Source organism: Leuresthes tenuis, unplaced genomic scaffold (genome assembly GCF_036924035.1).
Source record: "Leuresthes tenuis unplaced genomic scaffold, fLeuTen1.0.hap1 SCAF_2, whole genome shotgun sequence".
NCBI lineage: Eukaryota > Metazoa > Chordata > Actinopteri > Atheriniformes > Atherinopsidae > Leuresthes > Leuresthes tenuis.
In genome coordinates, this window is record NW_027325356.1 from 25,154,155 (window position 1) to 25,172,443 (window position 18,289).

At 41.6% G+C, this 18,289-nt stretch overlaps 1 protein-coding gene across 1 annotated transcript in view; it reads right to left on the bottom strand.

The window, feature by feature from the left end:
• LOC140302055 (protein diaphanous homolog 3-like) overlaps positions 1-18,289 on the bottom strand; it is a 147,403-nt gene that overhangs the window by 102,263 nt on the left and 26,851 nt on the right. Inside the window, exons 15-17 of the mRNA XM_072380796.1 lie at positions 17,790-17,894; positions 15,791-16,138; positions 13,928-14,042 (exon numbers count right to left, since the gene is read on the bottom strand). Coding sequence (XP_072236897.1) covers positions 13,928-14,042; positions 15,791-16,138; positions 17,790-17,894 — 568 coding nt within the window. The remainder of the gene's footprint in view (positions 1-13,927; positions 14,043-15,790; positions 16,139-17,789; positions 17,895-18,289) is intronic.

Consider the following 18,289-nt stretch of genomic DNA (forward strand, 5'->3'; position numbering starts at 1 on the left):
TGGGTGGGGCTGTGGGTGGGGCCGTGGGTGGGGCCGTGGGTGGGGCCGTGCTGACCAACAACACAGAGCAAAATGTTGCCTTTGGAATAAAAGCAAATACACAGAGCTAGTGTAACTTCTCATCTGTCTAATGAAAGGAAGAACAACTACAAACAGAACTTCAGTATGAATGTGAAATCAAAGCAGCAGCGTAAGCCTATGATGTTGTTATTTTCCAAGCTTTACCATCACGAGCCTGTGTGTATTAGCGCAGATGGGACTTGCAGTGTGTCGGTGAATGCTGCATTCAGCACCAGCACTCGGGTGAAGTCAGTAAACAGTGTTTATGTGGCAAAATTGCGGGTGTGTGTGTCTGTGTGTGTGTGTGTGTGTGCACGCAGTCAGATGACCAGCATTTTTGTGCAATATTTGTCTGCATCGTTTCCAAGGAGACTCCCATCTTGATGAGGCCTCATTATTTAAGGCATGATATAGTGACATGATTGTCTCCGTTGGAGAAAGCAGATAAGCACACAGCGAGGGGAAAGTTGAGAGGGCAGCAGTCTTCAAAGGGTAATTAAATCACTGTGTCGTTTCTAATAACCAATCAAGGAACTCATGCAGGTAAAGTTTAAATGACTGCTATTAAGGGGTTTTCTGGGGCAGGATTAATTCAGGAAGCCTCGCAACTGAATGCACAAACAACAAACATTCAAGCGTGCACACACACACACACACACACACACACACACACACACACACACGCACACAAACACACAAGCATCCGTGTCTACAGAGGACATTACATAAATTCAGCACTTTAAATTGAACTTGATCATGACCTAAACCTACCACACACTGACCTTCATATACATCTATCTTAGAATTGAATTAACATAATGGACACTTTATTTCTGTCCCTGTAAGTAAGATATACCCCAACTATGAAATGAAAGGCAAATTATAGATATATATATATATATATATATTATCCACACACACACACACACACACACACACACACACACACACACACACACACACACACACACAACTGCCTAAAGCAAAATCCACTATGATACATCAGATGTACAGGAGGGGGCCTATCTGCAGCAAGTGAACAAATCCACCACTCTGACACATCTGTCAACTCTGCAGTCAACAGAGGGGAGAAGAACAGTCAGACAGCCTGCACAGTTTGACTGTTGACTCGCTGAATGTTTCAGATTTCGCTAAGTCCTGAACTTCAAACAGACGGAAAACACAAGAAAGCGCAGGAATCATCAGACAGACATCCACTTGTTACTTGGACTTTGCATATCTGCCTTATCATTGCACACAATCCTATGAGCTGCACTGCAGTGCCAGAACAGCCAGTCAGTTTGCACATGGACTACTCCATGTAGGTATATATGCTAGCACCAGTGAGCGTGAGACAGAGAGAGGAGATCAGTGTAATGAAGTGAAGGAGCTGCGTTGAGAGTGAGCTAATCAAAGTGAACCATGCAGGGCCACCTCTCCTGTGATCCAGACTAGATGACCCAGGGCCATAATTAGTCTGAGACTTCCATTCTGATAGCAGCGAATTAACAGACTTCATTAGGCTCCTCTCTCCCCACCCCCCCCCAATCTATTCCAAGATCACTAAAAATCTTCCTGTATGAGTTACAACATCCCAGTCAACTGCCCTTTACAATGAAATGAATGCATCAGCAGAGAGAAATACACACATTCTAAAAACATATTAGCAAATCTGGACACAAGTTCACTTACGCTGAATCCAAAGACTAATAACTGATTAGGAGTTTCTGTTCATCCATGTGCACTGGCCTGTGGGTACAGATTTCACCAGTAGTCATATTCTCAGTGGAATAGTGCCCTCTATAGGTTTCTTGAAGACCCACAGACATTCTCTTAATATGGGTGTGTTTACTTGAGTGAGCTAAAATGAGTATTCTCTGACTTCTCTGTCATATCAGCTTTGAGGCATTGTTATCTCCATTTCATTTAATTGTGAAAGCACCTCTCTGATCTGAACAGTTAAGCCCACCCTAAAATTTCCAGTCACTTAATGAATTGATGACAGCCTAAATCATTCACCCCTCAAGTAATTCATTTCACCGTTTCACTCCCCCTGCATACACTAACCTGCACGTGACAAAAAACGCAGCAGAAAATAAAGTCGCGTAGGCAAATATGTTTTTAACGAGCACGCCCATTACTCTGCTGATATGAGAACATAAAAACACAAATTGGGACCAAATTGAACTGCTGATGCTTGAGAAACTGAGGCAGATGAAGACAGAAAATACACAATGAGAGAGGAATGCAAAGCGAGGAAAGCAGGAGAAAAGGTCAACGGAAAAATAGAAGCAAACAGTTGGGGAAGGCGATGAGTGTTTTTGTGGCAAACTTGCGACATTTCTAAGCATCTCAGGACACTGTCAGCAGAGGCAGGTAATTGGTCTGTAGGCCTAAAAAAGAAAAACTCACTGAAACATGATAGTAATTTGGTTTGGGTGTATTTTGTGTATATTTGAACCTTTATATGAAAATAATGGGCGGGACATTACCAGACAAAAAAAAAGAAAAAAGCCACGTTTTCGCTGTGTACACGTGTGATCAGACCTTGCTTTTCAACAATGGGAAAAGCCTTTAATGATTATGCATTTGATGATATCTCTCATAATGGCCCAAATTTTCTGAAGCCACACGAAAACTCATTATAGAACTAATGGTGCTCTTCAAAATGTCAAAGCAATAGCATGAAGTGTGTGGGAGAAGAGAGAGGAACAAGCCAGGGAGAGACACACAGGAGAAAAAGTCCATTTGATGAGAACCGATATATACCAGAGGAGAGACACTAACAGCTAGACGGCATGAGGTGGACATCCTGCTGCTATCCTCAGACACTCAGAGTGGTTCAAAACAAACTATATTCAAAGCGTTTGAAGTCATTTAGCAGTTAATTCGGTCTGCTCAGTGGTCACGATGAAATTTCAAACAGCTCACCACAGCGTATACTTTATTTTACTGAAATCTAACGGAAATTAGTTTGACACGTAAAGTAACTCAAGTTTTGCAGTTAAGACAAATGGGAGCATAATGAGACACTTGACTTTAAGCCTGAATTGTGCGTTTGATTTAAAAAAAAAGAAAAGAAAAAAACCCACCTACCAGCGCTTTTTATGCTCCCTTTATCCCCACCTTCTCTGCTCTACCCTATCCACTCATAATTCCTGTGATGGTGTCCACCAACCTCCTCAGCTCCCTTTGTCTTATTGGAATTCAAAGCCATATCAGGTTCTCCACACCGCGGAGCACAAACGCTTTCGCTGTTCAAACACTTATCCCCACCCTTGCATCCAAGAGACCTATTAACCATCATGGATATGCTCCAGTTTAGATCTGTTCAGAGTGTTATTGTAGTTAAGACTGACAGAGTGGAGGTATGGGCTGGAACGATCACGACACTTTAATGTGTCGTATAGTTTGACAAGTCACGGTAAGTGAGCTCTGACCGTGGTTTTTACCTCCACATGGGAGCATTCCGACTTCCCTAAACCGCCCGTACAAGCTTAATCCCTCCCACTCATGAACGCCATTTCCTCAAGCATTCCGCAACAAAGTGTGAGCAGATGGAAAAAACCCACACAAGCATGCTTCTTTCCTAGGTCATTATATCCGTATGGAAATGGCCTGTCTAATTATCTCTTAGAATGCGCGAGCAGTAGAAAAAGAGCTTGTCTTTCCTCAACTTTCTCTTTAACTGGCTACATTGATCAGGAGAGTCTGACATCTGCTAAAAGCACAGCCCTAATTCTGTATCAAGTTCCATGGAAAAGGGGACACTTGTGTTTTCATTATCCCCGAGCCTCTACTTTTATTCATTAAAAGTATTTCTGGATCTTTCATGTTCAAAGAAAAAACCCAACTGTGAACCTTTACAAGCCTAACTGTGGTTGTTTATGACTTAATCCGATAATATAATGAATATTCAAGTCAAAATCCATCAATAAACATAATCTAATAGGTAATTAAGGTTAACAATAAAAAAAAATAAAGAAAATGGCAAAAATCGCCAGCGAGACCAGTGACAAACATCAATAACGCTTATTAGCAATGTGCTTAAGGCATATTCAGCATTAGACAGCCGAGCAATCACATGGATATCTTTTTTCTACTACTATGGTTTATCCACTGCGTTGTCTTTTATATGCAAAGTATCTCGGACACAATAATAAAATAATGAGCATTTATGTTGCATAATGGTCCGTGCCTGGAATCCACTGTTGGCAGGCAACAGTGACTCCAACAGTACTTTAGTTAAGTCTATTAAAACATTTTGTGTTTATTGATATATACAGTACCAATAAAATCTTTTACTGAGTTGAGGAGGACAAAATGCTGCTACTGTGGGGCTCTGAACAAACTATAATAATGCAATATTTGCTCATTGTGCTTTCCCCAGCTCTACTTTGAAAACCAGTTTTTGACTATTTTCGAGAATGCAGAGCGGAGTGCTTTCAGCAAGACGGAACGAATGCTTCGTGACGTTATCGTGTCATGAATTCGTTGCAGTGGTACCTGTCAACGTCTCATATTGTTTAGATGCACGATGGACATTGTTTGCTTTTCTTTTCTTCTTACAACATCGTGCTTGGACTAACAATCCCAACCTAAGGAAACCACAGAGGCATGTAAGAGGATCATTTCTTGTGGCTGCCAGATGGTTGATGGTGAAGAAAAAAACCCATAATACATTTTAGACCGGGGAATGGTTTATTCATTACATCGCCTGTAATAGTGGCATGATTTACTTTCAAAGAGATTTCATTCGCTGTTTTTCTGAGTGTCAAAGTGACAATGTACAAGTCTTTTTTTGGGGGGGGGGGGGGGGGGGGGCTGCAAACAGCAACCTCATTATTCTGTTGGGGGGGATTCGAAAAAGTTAAAGAAGCATTGTTTTAGATTGTTGTGGAATAATCTTTAACAGCAAACGCATCAGATCATTACAGCACGTACAGCCGTTTATTATTGCCTTGCTGAAATGTACAAAACCTTCCGTGGAAAAGATGTCATCCGGAGGAGAGCATATGTTGCTTTACAACCAGCATTTGCGGCACCTTTCAGGGTTTGCAGGTTCCCGGTTGCACAGGCACGCCCCTCCATGCCATCGACGGCGTGGCCTTTTGAACGGAGCGCTGATAAGAAGCCAGATGGTCCCAGAGGACGCAGCATCCCTGACTTCCAGAAAGGATTTCAAATTCAGATTCGTCTGACCACAGCTTTGCCTCAATCCATTTTCAAGGACTGACTTCCGTGACAGAATCACAACTGATTTTAACGCAGTTCTGCCTGAAGGCCCGAAGAGCCAATATTGATTTTAAGCCGTGTAACTTGCTCAGAGATGTCTCCGGATTATTTTTATTACTTTTAATTATATTATGTATCGCAGCTGATGGGATACTCGAAGTCTATGTAATTGTACATTGAAGAGCATTATTCTAAAATTGCTCCACAACTTGCAAACAGTATTTTTGGTGACTGCTGAACCTCTACTTCTCTAAGGTGCTCTTTTTTTGTCTTTAGTCTTTTTTTTTTTTTATATACACAATCATGTTACTGACCTGTTGCCAATCAACATAATTAGCTGCAGTATGTTCCTCCAGCTGTTTCCCTTTCATACCTTTTGTTGCCCCCACCCTAACTTTTAAGTGACATATTGCTGAATTCATAAAGAGCTAATATTTTCCATTAAATGGCTTAATGAATGCTTGCATTCAAATTTGGTCTGTTTCCTTCACGGCGCTCCAATCTTTTTGGAATTGGGGCTGAAATGAAACAAAAAGGATGTAATGCCCCCAAGTGGACAACAAGATGTCAACATTTTTGTTGTTGTTGTTATCCAAATAAATTAAGACAGAACAGGATTGAAATAACTCAAATAGACTGCACACAGATCTGCATGTTTGGAGGAACAAATCATGCCCCATTAATCACTAAACAGACAGCTGAATTCTCCTATAGCCACTCCATTTCTGTCTTTTGGTCTCTCCTCTTGCAGAGTTGCATCTTTACAGTGGAGGAAGGTTATTAGCAGGTTATGCTTGTATCCTGGGGAGAAATGGCAAACTGATTTTGTGATCTTTGCGGGTTTCGTCTAATTGGATGCTATTTATTAGAGGAAAAGAAGCCCCGGGAAAGGGCAGCTCTCATGTTGTTGTTCATTTGCCGAACACTATAGCAACAAATCCATCTCTCTCCATCTCTCCACCATGTTTTGATTAGTAAAGAGAGATGAAATGAAAAAGCTAGTTCATACAGGGATCAATTAAGATGGACGTGTGAATATGTCAAAATACTTTGCGTGTATTCGCATGCATGTCTGACAGTTTCACAGATGGAAAACTATACTTTACACTACTATAATTATATCTATTCATATATATATGTATGTATGTACATGTGTGTACATGTGTGTGAATGTATTTCCCTACAGATAACCATTAAAAACAAACAAACAAAAGAAAAGAATGTAATGTTTTAGGTTTGTTACTTTATGATACATGCATAGCTCTGCCATTACACTCTCCTCTAACACTGGCCACCAGGGAATTTATCAGGATGTTAGTCTGAATTGTGTATATCCCGATATATACATCATGTGTAACTTATCCAGCTCCATGTTACTCGTTATGCTGAACTGCATTATTATTTCTGTTTACACTGCAAGACAAACATTGAACAAAGAGACACAGAGCAACAGTCCCCTGGCATCTTTTAAATTATGCCCATTTCTGGTACAGCAAAACAAAAAAAAGGAACTACATCAAATAATAAACAAAAACTTCTATAACAACTTGGAAAGTAAAAGGAAGACATGTTCCCCCATTTCCCATCTGTCTGACACTCAAATATTCTGCTCTCAAACCACATGGATATGTAATCCATCCATTGACATCTATCATATCAAAGCAATTCTCCAGAGGAAAAAACAACCTCCAACAAGTCTGATCCAAAAATCCAGATGGATGTGGTGTCTATGGAACTACTCTTGTCTACTTTAGTGAAGGAGATAGTCCTTCAAGAGTTTTACAGCCATTAGTTACGAGTTTTAACAGACGAGCGTCGAGATACTTGACCGACAGAGAAATGAGGCCAAATTTCATCTTACTTTTATTAATAAATAGCAGGTCCTATGGCCTTTTCTTTAAAGCCATGGCATTGAAACTTAATGTCATGTCTGCATTTAGCTTGTTAAGTTGCGCGAGACATTCCTAAATCTGGACTTTTACCTTCATTCAGGGATATATATATGCTGGACAACTGAAATTAGGGTCTTTTATAGAAAACACAACTAAAAAGTCCCGTAAGGCCAATGTTAAGCTTCACTCTTCTAAAATTGTCAAAAATAATCACTGAATTTAGAGAGGAAACAAGTACAAAAGGTGCAGTTAGTGGGAGTTTTTAAGGTGGGGAAAAGCATAGCTATAAAGGAGAAACACTGACCTCTTGTTTCTGTTCCGGAGCAGACATGAAGGCACATCATCAAGCAGCCGAGCAGCAGTTGCAAGAAGAGAATTACGAAACGCAAGAGAGTGCCCGAGACAGAAAGAAAGAAAGAAAGAAAGAAAAAGATGGTTAGTAATGTTTGCAGTAGGCAGTATTTAGACTGTTTTGTGTGGCACTGAATAGGAAACTCCTCATGTAGCAGGCCGTAGACAGTTTTCTGTGCCTTAATAACACATTTTCAAAGGTTTCCATTCAGTTTCTATTACTTCAAATAAAAGTCTTGACAAAAGCTGAGTATTTCCGTAATCACAGAGAATTACAGAACTACTGTCCGTTCGTGGAAAAAGACTCAATGTTCCCCTCGTGATGAGTGATTTGAGTCATAAACGGCACTGAAAGATAATGATGACATGGTCATAATTACGTCACACCACAGGTCAGAGCCCTGCATCTCTCATCTAAATCAAACATATTATCACACAGATTGGTTTCTGTCATTACATGCATTGATTTGCTAATGCCGTCTGACAGATCTTTAATATGTGCAATTATGCTTTCCCCACGTTCACTGCAGCGGCTGAAGGAAAAAGAAGAGAGAGAAAAATGTGAATCTCATTTTGAGGTGTAGAACATTATTTCACGTGTCTCAGAATCTAAGACGGTGCGCTCCGTGTCGTGTTTGTGAGACGAAAAACTCAGTTATGCATTGACTTCCAGTTTAACAAGCAACGTCCAGGAATTGAAATGGCGTCTGCCGTGTGCGAGCATCAAAGCTGAACAAGAATTTGACTTTTAGAGTCAAGTGAATTACAATAGTTCAGTTAAAGCCACTTTCAGATCACCCTCTTTTGAAGTTTCTTGAAGACGCTCAAAAAAGGAAGGATCCCCCCCCCCCCAATGGGTTCCAAACTTTGCAAATGAAACGGCAACTACTAAGACAGCAATTAAGCCCGCAGGTGTCAAGGGGGCAGAGTAAAGCTCCGAGTTCAGAGGAAGACACTGTGGCATCATTAACTGTGCTTAATTCATAATCTGTCATTATTAACCACAATGAGTTAAACCTCACATATAAATCTGCTGATTAACTTTGGTTAACACCTTTCCATTCATAATCAGCCTAAAAGTCACATCATTTACTTGGGTTATGCAATACAGTAAATCCTATTTTACAGTTGTATACTCAAGGGAACAAGCGGATGCAGGCATTAAAGCAAAGGAAACGTATGTTTGAGGGACTTTCAAACCGACAGACTGAAAACAAATAATCTTTGTATAGAATAAGCTATAACACCAAGATAAAACTGTACGGAAAAACTGAATGTACATGTACGATGTGAACATTTCTCAATTCTGAGACAAGATAACAAAGACTTAAGCCGACAGTGAGAGCTGGCAACTTTGCAGCCTCGGTGATATAATGAAGTTGCGCACTTTACATCATTATGATGAGTTCAAGCGCTGTCAAACACCAAAGAAGAAGAAGAAGACTGCATGCTTACGTTGGTATGTGGCAATTGTAATGAAACTGTGTAACAACTTTTCGTTACATGGCTCTCTTACACTGAATAATAAGTGGAATGCAGCTGTATTGTACAATGTCAGCTGGAAGTGGTTTATAAGTGGACATAGAGGAGGAGAACATGTACTGAAAAGCAGAAACTGAATAAGACCGGGCTCTTTTTTCTTTTTAAACAGACACAAATCAGGACAAATCTTGAAGTAACAGATTTGTATCCAGCCAACCGTATTCAGAATCAAGCATGTGATCACATGACTTCAAAGAAGCGTGCGAGGAGAACTGGAATTCTATCGCTATGTAGCATCCTCATGCAGGTGCCGGAGTTAACGTTTGAAATATTTAACAAACACCAGGATACACCAACCAAAAGTATGACAGACAATAACATTCCATAGCACTTGTCCTGAGGTGGAGGTCGTTGGTAAAAAAGTACAGCTGCTCCTCTACATTTTAATTGCCTTCGTCTGTGTTTATGGGAATATTCAGTCCCTACTGACCCCTCACACCCGGGACAGTGCCTGTTCACCCTCATGCCCTCTGGCAGGAGGTACAGGTGCCTCAAAAGCAGGACCAACAGACTCAGAAACACTTTCTTTCCCTGGGCCATCAGGTCCCTGAACTCATAAAGAGTGTGTATGCTAAGCGTAAATGATGTAAATATGCATATTCCTTCTAAATTACTTTATTGTTCTAAGTTACATCAATGTATTCCTGATTTACTGTTTTCTTTTTTATTTATGATGCACTGGCCGGAGCAGCATTGCAATTTCATTGTATACCTGATGTGCAATGAATGACAATGAAGATTCTATTCTATATCGACTCAGATGAAAAGATTGAACTATGTAAAATAAACAAATGTAACCTTTCAGCCGTACACTACGAGAAAAAGATCACATCTCAGGATGCTAGTTGGAAGAAATGGGACTGTAGGCCTGGTGTTGTGAAAGCATGAAGTAATTGGATCCTCACAGGGATTGCAAAGACGAAGAACCAGGAAAACAGATCAAAAGTACAGAGAAACAGAACCATATGTGCATGAGTTAAGAGGTCAGCTTATGTCAAGGCAGATTTTCAATGGCGCTATAAGCAGATATTATTGTAAACATAGACGTCAGGTTTCCAGAGAAACTACAAATAAGCAGTCTTGAAGTCAACATATGTTCTCTCGGTAAGAGCCTTTAAAAGATCGCCTCGAAGGTCAGTACATTACAATTCAAAACAAGTGTACCGGTGGCTCTATTATTCTGCCTCCTTTACATCAAACACGCGACGACCTCATCAGTGAAGAAGTATTTCTTAGGCAGTTCCAATTTCCCTGACATGGCTCATCAAAAGATTTGCCTGAGAAACGTCGTGGAGCAATCCGAGTTTCTGACATCCTACAGACAGATCCTCTCTTTAGCTCCTACTTCTGCAGCCTTACAGAATGCCATGGAAACCTTAATTATTCTGAGAAATCAAATGGAGACCGACACTGGCCAACAGCTACTTCATCTTGCACAGGACAAGCCATCCACTCGCATGTGCTGACTCCTGCCAAGCAGCAGGAGTGCTGAAATATAGAAGGCAGACAGGACAGAAGAAGCAGAAAGTTCTACAAGAACAGCAGCAGGGTAGAGCTCCAACTGGTCCTGGGCTGCTTGGGATCTGGTGCTTGGTCTTGAATTGACAAAAACATCATGAAATTTTCATCTTTTATCAAGCCTTTTATTTGAACTAATTTAAAAGGAACCATGCATACAAAAATGCTTGTATGGCTCACTTGCCTTTCTTTTAAAGCAACAGCTGGCTTTAGCTGTGGCTTTCTACAGTTAAAATAACCAGCTGCTTGGTTTCAGCCTATTCCCTCCATTCCACAGTCAGCGCTCATGTGTGCTTGGAGTCATTGTCCTGCATGAACACCCAAATGCGTCAGAGTTTAAAAGGACTAGTTGATGGTTTGAAGTTACAGTTTTTAGGTATCTCACCTCCTTCATTATATTCCACACACAATGAGCCGGTTCCACTGCCATAACCGCAAGAATCTTTAGCAATGATAATGATAAACGCCCCGATAGTTCTCAAGATCCCTTTAATAAAACCCACAAATGTCAACAAAAGTGGTGAAAAAGGAGAAAAAAGAAAAGAAAAAAGGTCAGGGGATTCATTTCCTACATTTCATTGAGAAGCAGATCTCATACTGAAATGTCAGCTCACTGGTGGGGCCACAGGAAAAGTCAAAGAAACTTACATTTGAAATTACTGTGTAATCCGGAAAGGATGAATGCATGTGCAAAATACTGAGCACAGTCTTCTTAACCTGCTGGTGGGTTGTGAAGATGGAATCCCTTCCAGATGGCAGCAGCAGCAGCATGTTTAGTGTGCTGAGGCCAACGAACACACACAAAAGAACCTGCGCTGTGTCCAGTTTCTACTACAGTCTCACAGAGGACGATGCTGTTAAGTACTACAAGTAAGCGGTATTGGCTTACGCTGCATTCTGCACGTTGAGTTGGACCAAAGATTTGGTTTTGCACAACTTTCTTAGTTAAATTTGGATTTGTGACTGGACCACAGGAGTCAGCCTTACAAAGTGGGGGAAATAAAAGTGCGCAAATAAAAGAAAATGTGGGTTGTGTCTGCTCTTGCAGCTCACCGGAGCGTGAGGCAGTGAATACCCACAACCAAAAGGAATGAATGCCGAATAAATCCGTTCACAGAGCAGACTAAAGGCAGATGTTAGCGAGTGTTAGAGAGTCACTTGACCAGCATAGAGGAGCACCGGCGGCTGTTTACACCTGGTATTGAGATGCATTTCGGCTCATCACAAGTAGACAATTTAAAGTATGTTAGTGTGCACTTTTTATTCAAACGCCTTTCCACATGCGTCTAAAGTGGCCATGTGTGATTGGAAATCACTTTCCCTCTCTACGTGCATCATACACATCATATAGTCTGCGACTGTTCTCTGCAGAATTTCTGAATAATATCAACTCCCCTCTAAAAGCTGTTTAACAGGCCTCACTGCTCCATAGACCAAATATTAGAGAAAATATAAAATAACACCTATGATGCTGCGCATCTCTGTCAGCACACTTCCACTGGCTGAAGAGATCAAAACTCACTTAAATCCTCGCATTGTCCATTCAGAATGCATCTGCTCAATAATGTAAAGAAAAGCTAGAAAAGCTAGAAAAACAGCAAGTGTTTCCCCTCACAATGAAAAAGTATTGTTCCTGCCAGGATAAAGAACTCATCAGAACACAAAACATGATGTTTATGTTTATGCATTTAGCAGACGCTTTTATCCAAAGCGACTTACAGGTCGGCAGCTAAGGTGAGAGGGACTTGCCTCAGGACTCCGACTAGAGGCAGTACCTTTCATGCCGGGGATATGAACCTTGGTCTCCCACACGAAAGGTGAAAATCATACCACTACACTATCCCCTATACACTAATACCAGTCTAAAAGTTATGTATAATTCATGTTGTAATTTCCTCTTGAAAAGGGATCTAAAAATATAAGCACAAAAAAGATGGTCTACGTCTTTAAATGAATGTATTTCACCCCTTTCAAGTCCAGCAAGGCAAACTGATGGTGAAATAGTTCTCTTATCACTTTGTATCATGACGACAAATAATACATTCATATATTCTATTCTGGATTAATTTAAGGTGTACAGAAAATACACCCAAACCACACCCTGCATTTTGTTTACTGGGTGGCAGAAAGGTTCTCAGAAGCCGACAGCAGGAAGCGCAAACATTACAAAAGAATGAAGAAGTTTCAAGAGATATGAATGAATATTTGATGAGGAGTACTGTTTCACAGTGTGTCCTTTTAAATGTTTAATGCTGATCCAAATGCTGCAGCTCTTAAGTGAGATGAAACACGGCGCTAAACAGCACATGCATTCAAGTTCACCAGCTGACACAAAGCAGCACGAGCAACTGGATCCGACAGCGCAACCTACGTTCCCACACAGCTCCTGCAACTTCCTCTGGGACATGCAGAAACAGCGAGGAAAAACAACAGAAAGAATTCATTCAGACCATGCGAGCGGTTCGATCTTTTTCAACATCTTTCATGTCTGTCTCGCTAAGGCTAAAACGCATTACCCACGAGCAGTAATAAAGCAGGCGGGCGGCACGCTGCGGTCAGAAGTATGCTTCATGATAACTGTAAAACCCATTTTAATGTGTGCCGGCTATGGATTATTGCCTTGGCAAAAAAACATCCAATTGTCAGCCTGTGGACATTCTTCCTTTGTCCTTCCACGAGAGCACCTGTTTGACCGACTGCCTACCTGCTTGCCATTTAAATCAACCTCTATTATTAAACGCCATAACAGCAGCGAACGAGGGTGCGGAGGTGTGCACGGGAGGGGGGGCAGGGGGTGGGGGTTGGGGCTCATGTGCCCTGAGAGGAGCGGCATAGAGTTGTGACAGGTAGATAACACCTGGATGAATAATTCAAATTGGTGTAAGCGAGCTGAGGCAGTCGCAAAGACAAGAAGAAAAACACAAGATGTGAATAAATCATCAGTGACAGGACTAATAGACCAAACACAAGGGAGGACAAAAGTGATAACATCTCTTGATATCTCCTGCTCCAGCTTTAATCAATTCAACAATCTTAAACATGAATATTGCAGGTCTGACGAGCCATACTAATGTGGGAGGATGTAACCACGTTGGGTTTTTTTAAATCAGGCAGAGAGACATTACAGTTCGTTTAGTGTGCTCCAGACATAAACCTGAAACGAGTAAAAAGAGTATTTTCACACCAAGGATTTATCAATCCTATCCCATGACTTTCTTCTATTGCACCACACCGGCATCTGTGGCCACAGTGCCGCAGTTCCAGAAATAACCCGTTCATTTCAGCCAAGGGCAGATGGACTTTAAATTAAATGAATTTTAGAGTCTTACCTGTTCTTTGGGAACCAAAAGTAAGAGCAACTCTGCTGAGCAAATCTGGTTTTGCATACTGGTCCTCATCAGCCAACACCCAGAAGCAGCTCTCTGACATTTCCTGAGGACGAATCTGAAAACACAAGTTAACATCAACATTTCCAGTTAGCTCATCTCGTCACTGGCTACGTTCCTATGGACAGCAAAGTCTTTGTTTAAAATCAGACAATAAACTGATTGTGGTGTTTACATGAGTTCCCGTTCAGTCGTATTCCTTTTTAAAGATTAGATGCTTAGTTTGATTATTATCTTCTGCAAACTTTATGACAACCTACGCTCATCAAAAGCCTTCATTACATTCACATCCCTCTCAACACAGAGCTTTACTCTGTTTTCTCCCGCGCCCTAAAGGCGTCTGTGCTGGTTTTTTCCGAATTAGCTGGGAATAACTTGCATAAGCTTGACTCGATTGTTACTTTCTGCGATTATTCGGTTTAGGCTATGAGAAAAATGATCTTGCGTGGCATTGTCTTAGTCAAAGTAAAGTTAACTTCAGAATATTCGCTACATGTAAATATTCCCAACGACCGAAATCAATGTACAATAAGCGGAAATTCATAAGCAGCATACAACTGAAGTATCCTGCGTTTTGCATTCAGTCTGACTGCACGGGCGCCGTCATGAAACGCAGTTCCCCACACGATGTCAGTACAGGGCCGGGTCACCCATGTACCACAGCACAACAACCAGCCAGCCACATGTTCAGGCTAATCTCTCCATAGGGACCTCGTGCTGCCCGTTCCCCGCTACAGGATCAGAGAACTCACCAGTGACGATTGTAATGATTATAATACAGGTAATAAGGCCACACTAAAAAATTAGGGCCAACTAATTTGACCAAGTATATCTCGCATGTACTGAGAGCTCCGCAGAAGTGGCATGAATGCCAAGGTGCAGCACAACAGCTGATGTGACCGTGTGTGAGGGGGAAATTTCAAACATAATCTAATACTAATCACTGACATTTTACTGTTAGTGAAGCATGTGACCCAAAGCCCCCGCCAACCATTATCTAAGTGGTACAGAATTTCGTACCGTGTGACAGGATAGGAGAAAGACAGATGTGCTCACTTCTGTTGTGTAAAGCATTGCTCTACAGTCTTATGAAGATCAGACGACATGCTTGTGAATACCTGACGCGGGTTCCAGGAGTCAGATAAAGGGTAATAGTAACAAGATACCATTATGGCCCTTTGTTTTTTAGGTGTGAAAGCTGACAACTGTTTGACAACACAATACAACTGTTTCCAATGAAGTCTGAGCTGAAAGCAACCCTACAACTGAAGAAGTTTCAGAACAGCTTTGTCCCAAACTTTCCCATATGTGGAGGTCTCCAGCAGCTGTAGCATAAAACAGCCCCATGCCCTTATAGAAGGTTCCCAAAAAATTTGAACAGATGTTTTTAGTTTGCTGAATACCTGCACAGATGTAGATCTGAGAGTAAATTATTAATCAAACTACAAACCAACACCACTGGTGGTGTGGACTAATATTGCTCTGCAGAGAACATCTGTAGCGATCCAAGGGAGGTCGCTCCAACAGTAGCACCTGATCATCTGTTATTTTCAGTTACGGGCTTGGCACAAACTTAGAAAAGATGTTTAATTCTTCAAAAACATCTGCACTGTTTGGGTGCCAACCAACTTGAAGAATAAAGTCGAAGAGCAGAGAAAAGTCCTCCATCAACAGCTGGCATGCATTTTCAGTTTCTGATTCAAAAGTTTCTCCTTAAAGCACAAAGTGGGGAAGAAAAACTGTACACTACAGATCCCTCCAAACAGATGTGTATAACATGTGTATTAGGAGTCATCAGTGTCCTACCTTGGACCAGTTTAGGCGCTTCATGGAGGTCTCGGGCTTGAACTCCTTCTTAGGCCTGAGGCCATAAGGCAGTGTGTGGTGAGTTGGGGAGCCGAGGGCACCACAAAACCCTGGAGGAGGCGGAGGGGGAGCACCGAATGGAGGGGGCATTCCAGGTGGAGGAGGTGGGGCAGTACAGCCTGGCAGAGGAGGTGGAGGAGGAGGAGGAGGAGGAGGAGGGGGGGGTGGAGGAGGGGGACCTGGCACCCCCGGAGCAGGGGCAGAGGTTATGGGAGCAGATGGGAATGCAGAGGAAGATGATGGCTGACCACCCGGGGCAGAAGTCAGGCCCACAGGTACAGCTCCAAACTGCAAAACCATGAAAAGGACAAAGATAAGATCAATTATAAGGGAGTAAAATCTATGTAGGGGTGTGTGTGAGAGCTTTTTCTTCCTCAAGACTTACTTTAATTACTGAATTAAAGAGAATCAGCTGGAAAACAAATTAAAGTGCGAATATTGTAACGAAACATTTTCCAAACCATGTGCCAAAAGACACCATTGAGCTGTTTTGTAGCGAGGCACTTAAAAACAGAGCTGATGATACCTTTTTTTTTTTCCCCCTTACCTTTTTTCGCTGCCAACTCATTGTCACAAAATCCCAAAGCCTGTAGCCTCAGGCTCCACCTCTTGGCAACTTCAAATACGACTTCAGAATCCAAAACTCTTTAAAACTAATTTGTGAGCCATCGTGTTCTAATTAATTCCTGCTTTTGATCTCGTCGGGGAATTAATTATAAGAAAACAAAACCTGCTCTGTTTAAGCTCTGCTATCCAAAAACAAGCCTATGGCTGCACAAGTGTAAAAATGCACCTCAAAAACTACAAATCTAATTGAAGCAATTATTACCTTGTTGATCTAGCTTGATATCAAGTCATTATTTAACACAGCTGACACTGAAATATCAAGTCCTTCAGACTCCTGCGTACGGCTATGAGTGAAAGTCACCTTCAAAATCTCAATTGAATTCGACAGCAAGAGTGGATGGTTTTAAAGGTCCTTCTCTTTTTTGGGTGCACGTCGAGGATGTGAAACCTAATGTGAAAATAAAACGACATCATGATACTTAAAGTAAAATATGCTCCGGCCAAATGTCCCGATTCTGTTCAAAATATAGGCTCAAAGATTTTTTTTTCTTTTCAAAGTTTAAAAACCTAACATCATAACTGGCCCTACAAGTAAATTATATCATAGAGAGCAAATTGCTTATTGATCGATGCACCGGTTTTAGATTAAAGACGCACACTAAAGGTCAGCCACGGGCCCTCACAGGCACACGTGTGAGTGTGTGAGGGCGAGACTGAAGCAAACGTGGACCAACAGAAACAGGCAGGCCAAGTGTGTGTGTGTGTGTGTGTGTGTGTGTGTGTGTGTGTGTGTGTGTGTGTGTGTGTGCTTACACCTTCGCTGACTAAACACACCACCGCCACCTGAGCCAAGGTACTATTTGAGTATTCATTCTGTGTTTGCTCGCTCAAATTGAAAAATTATCAAGAAAAGAGGGGATGTTCTTTTCCTCTCTCTGAGTGTGTAGTTATCTTGCACTGCCAGGGTGTGGGAGTAACTCTCTGGAGTGACTGGGGGAGGGTAAGGCTGAAGGGGTTGTCAGAATAAATTGCTTTTAGAACAATTTCCTCTTATGGGATAGAGATCAGAGAATTAGAAATGGCCAACATGGAGGACTGGTCAGTATTCTCATTAGACTTAGTGTCAGCTAGCCAGCAGAGCAGCTTCCATGTCAAACCAAACTGCAGGCTCCAGTGGATGAAAACCCCACCACCATCCCCAAAGTGCGCCCCAAAATAACAAGAACATCTCATAATGATAAGGGGGAAAAAGAAAAAAGAAAAAAAAGCAATTCTACACTAGATTTAGAAAGCTTCTTTTAGTGAGGAGAGTCTTGTCCTCTCTGAGATCTCCCGCCCCAGAAGGAAAGATATTGAGACCGTGGACATATACCTGGGTCCTGAAGGCCTGCAGCTCTGCTTGAAGTTCGGCTATTTTTTCTTCACACTTCACCAGCTGAGTTTGTGCCTCCTGTCTGCTTAGGAACTCCTCATCAAACTGAAAAGAAAACCACAGATTAAATCACATCAAAAACTCTGATACTGAACACATACAAGTGAGACTTAACACGCTGCAGGCGGGATTTAAACCTCTTGAGAAACATTCATTCCTTATGAAAACGTTCGAGTACCAAGAGCACATCTTTGGGACAGAGATACACGCTGTTCCCAGGGCAGCTTCAATGGATGACGGCTTTCCTTTGCAAAATAACTCTAAACGATCACCTGTTCTCGGTCAGTCAGGATCAGCGTTTAATGTCACGAATGCGATCCTTCAGAATATTTCTCAGCAGACCGGCTTATTTCAGCTCTTTTATCCCAACTGCAAATTTGAATAGAATTGTTTTCCCTATTAAAGATTTGATCCCATTGCTTTTAATTTCTTAATATGGG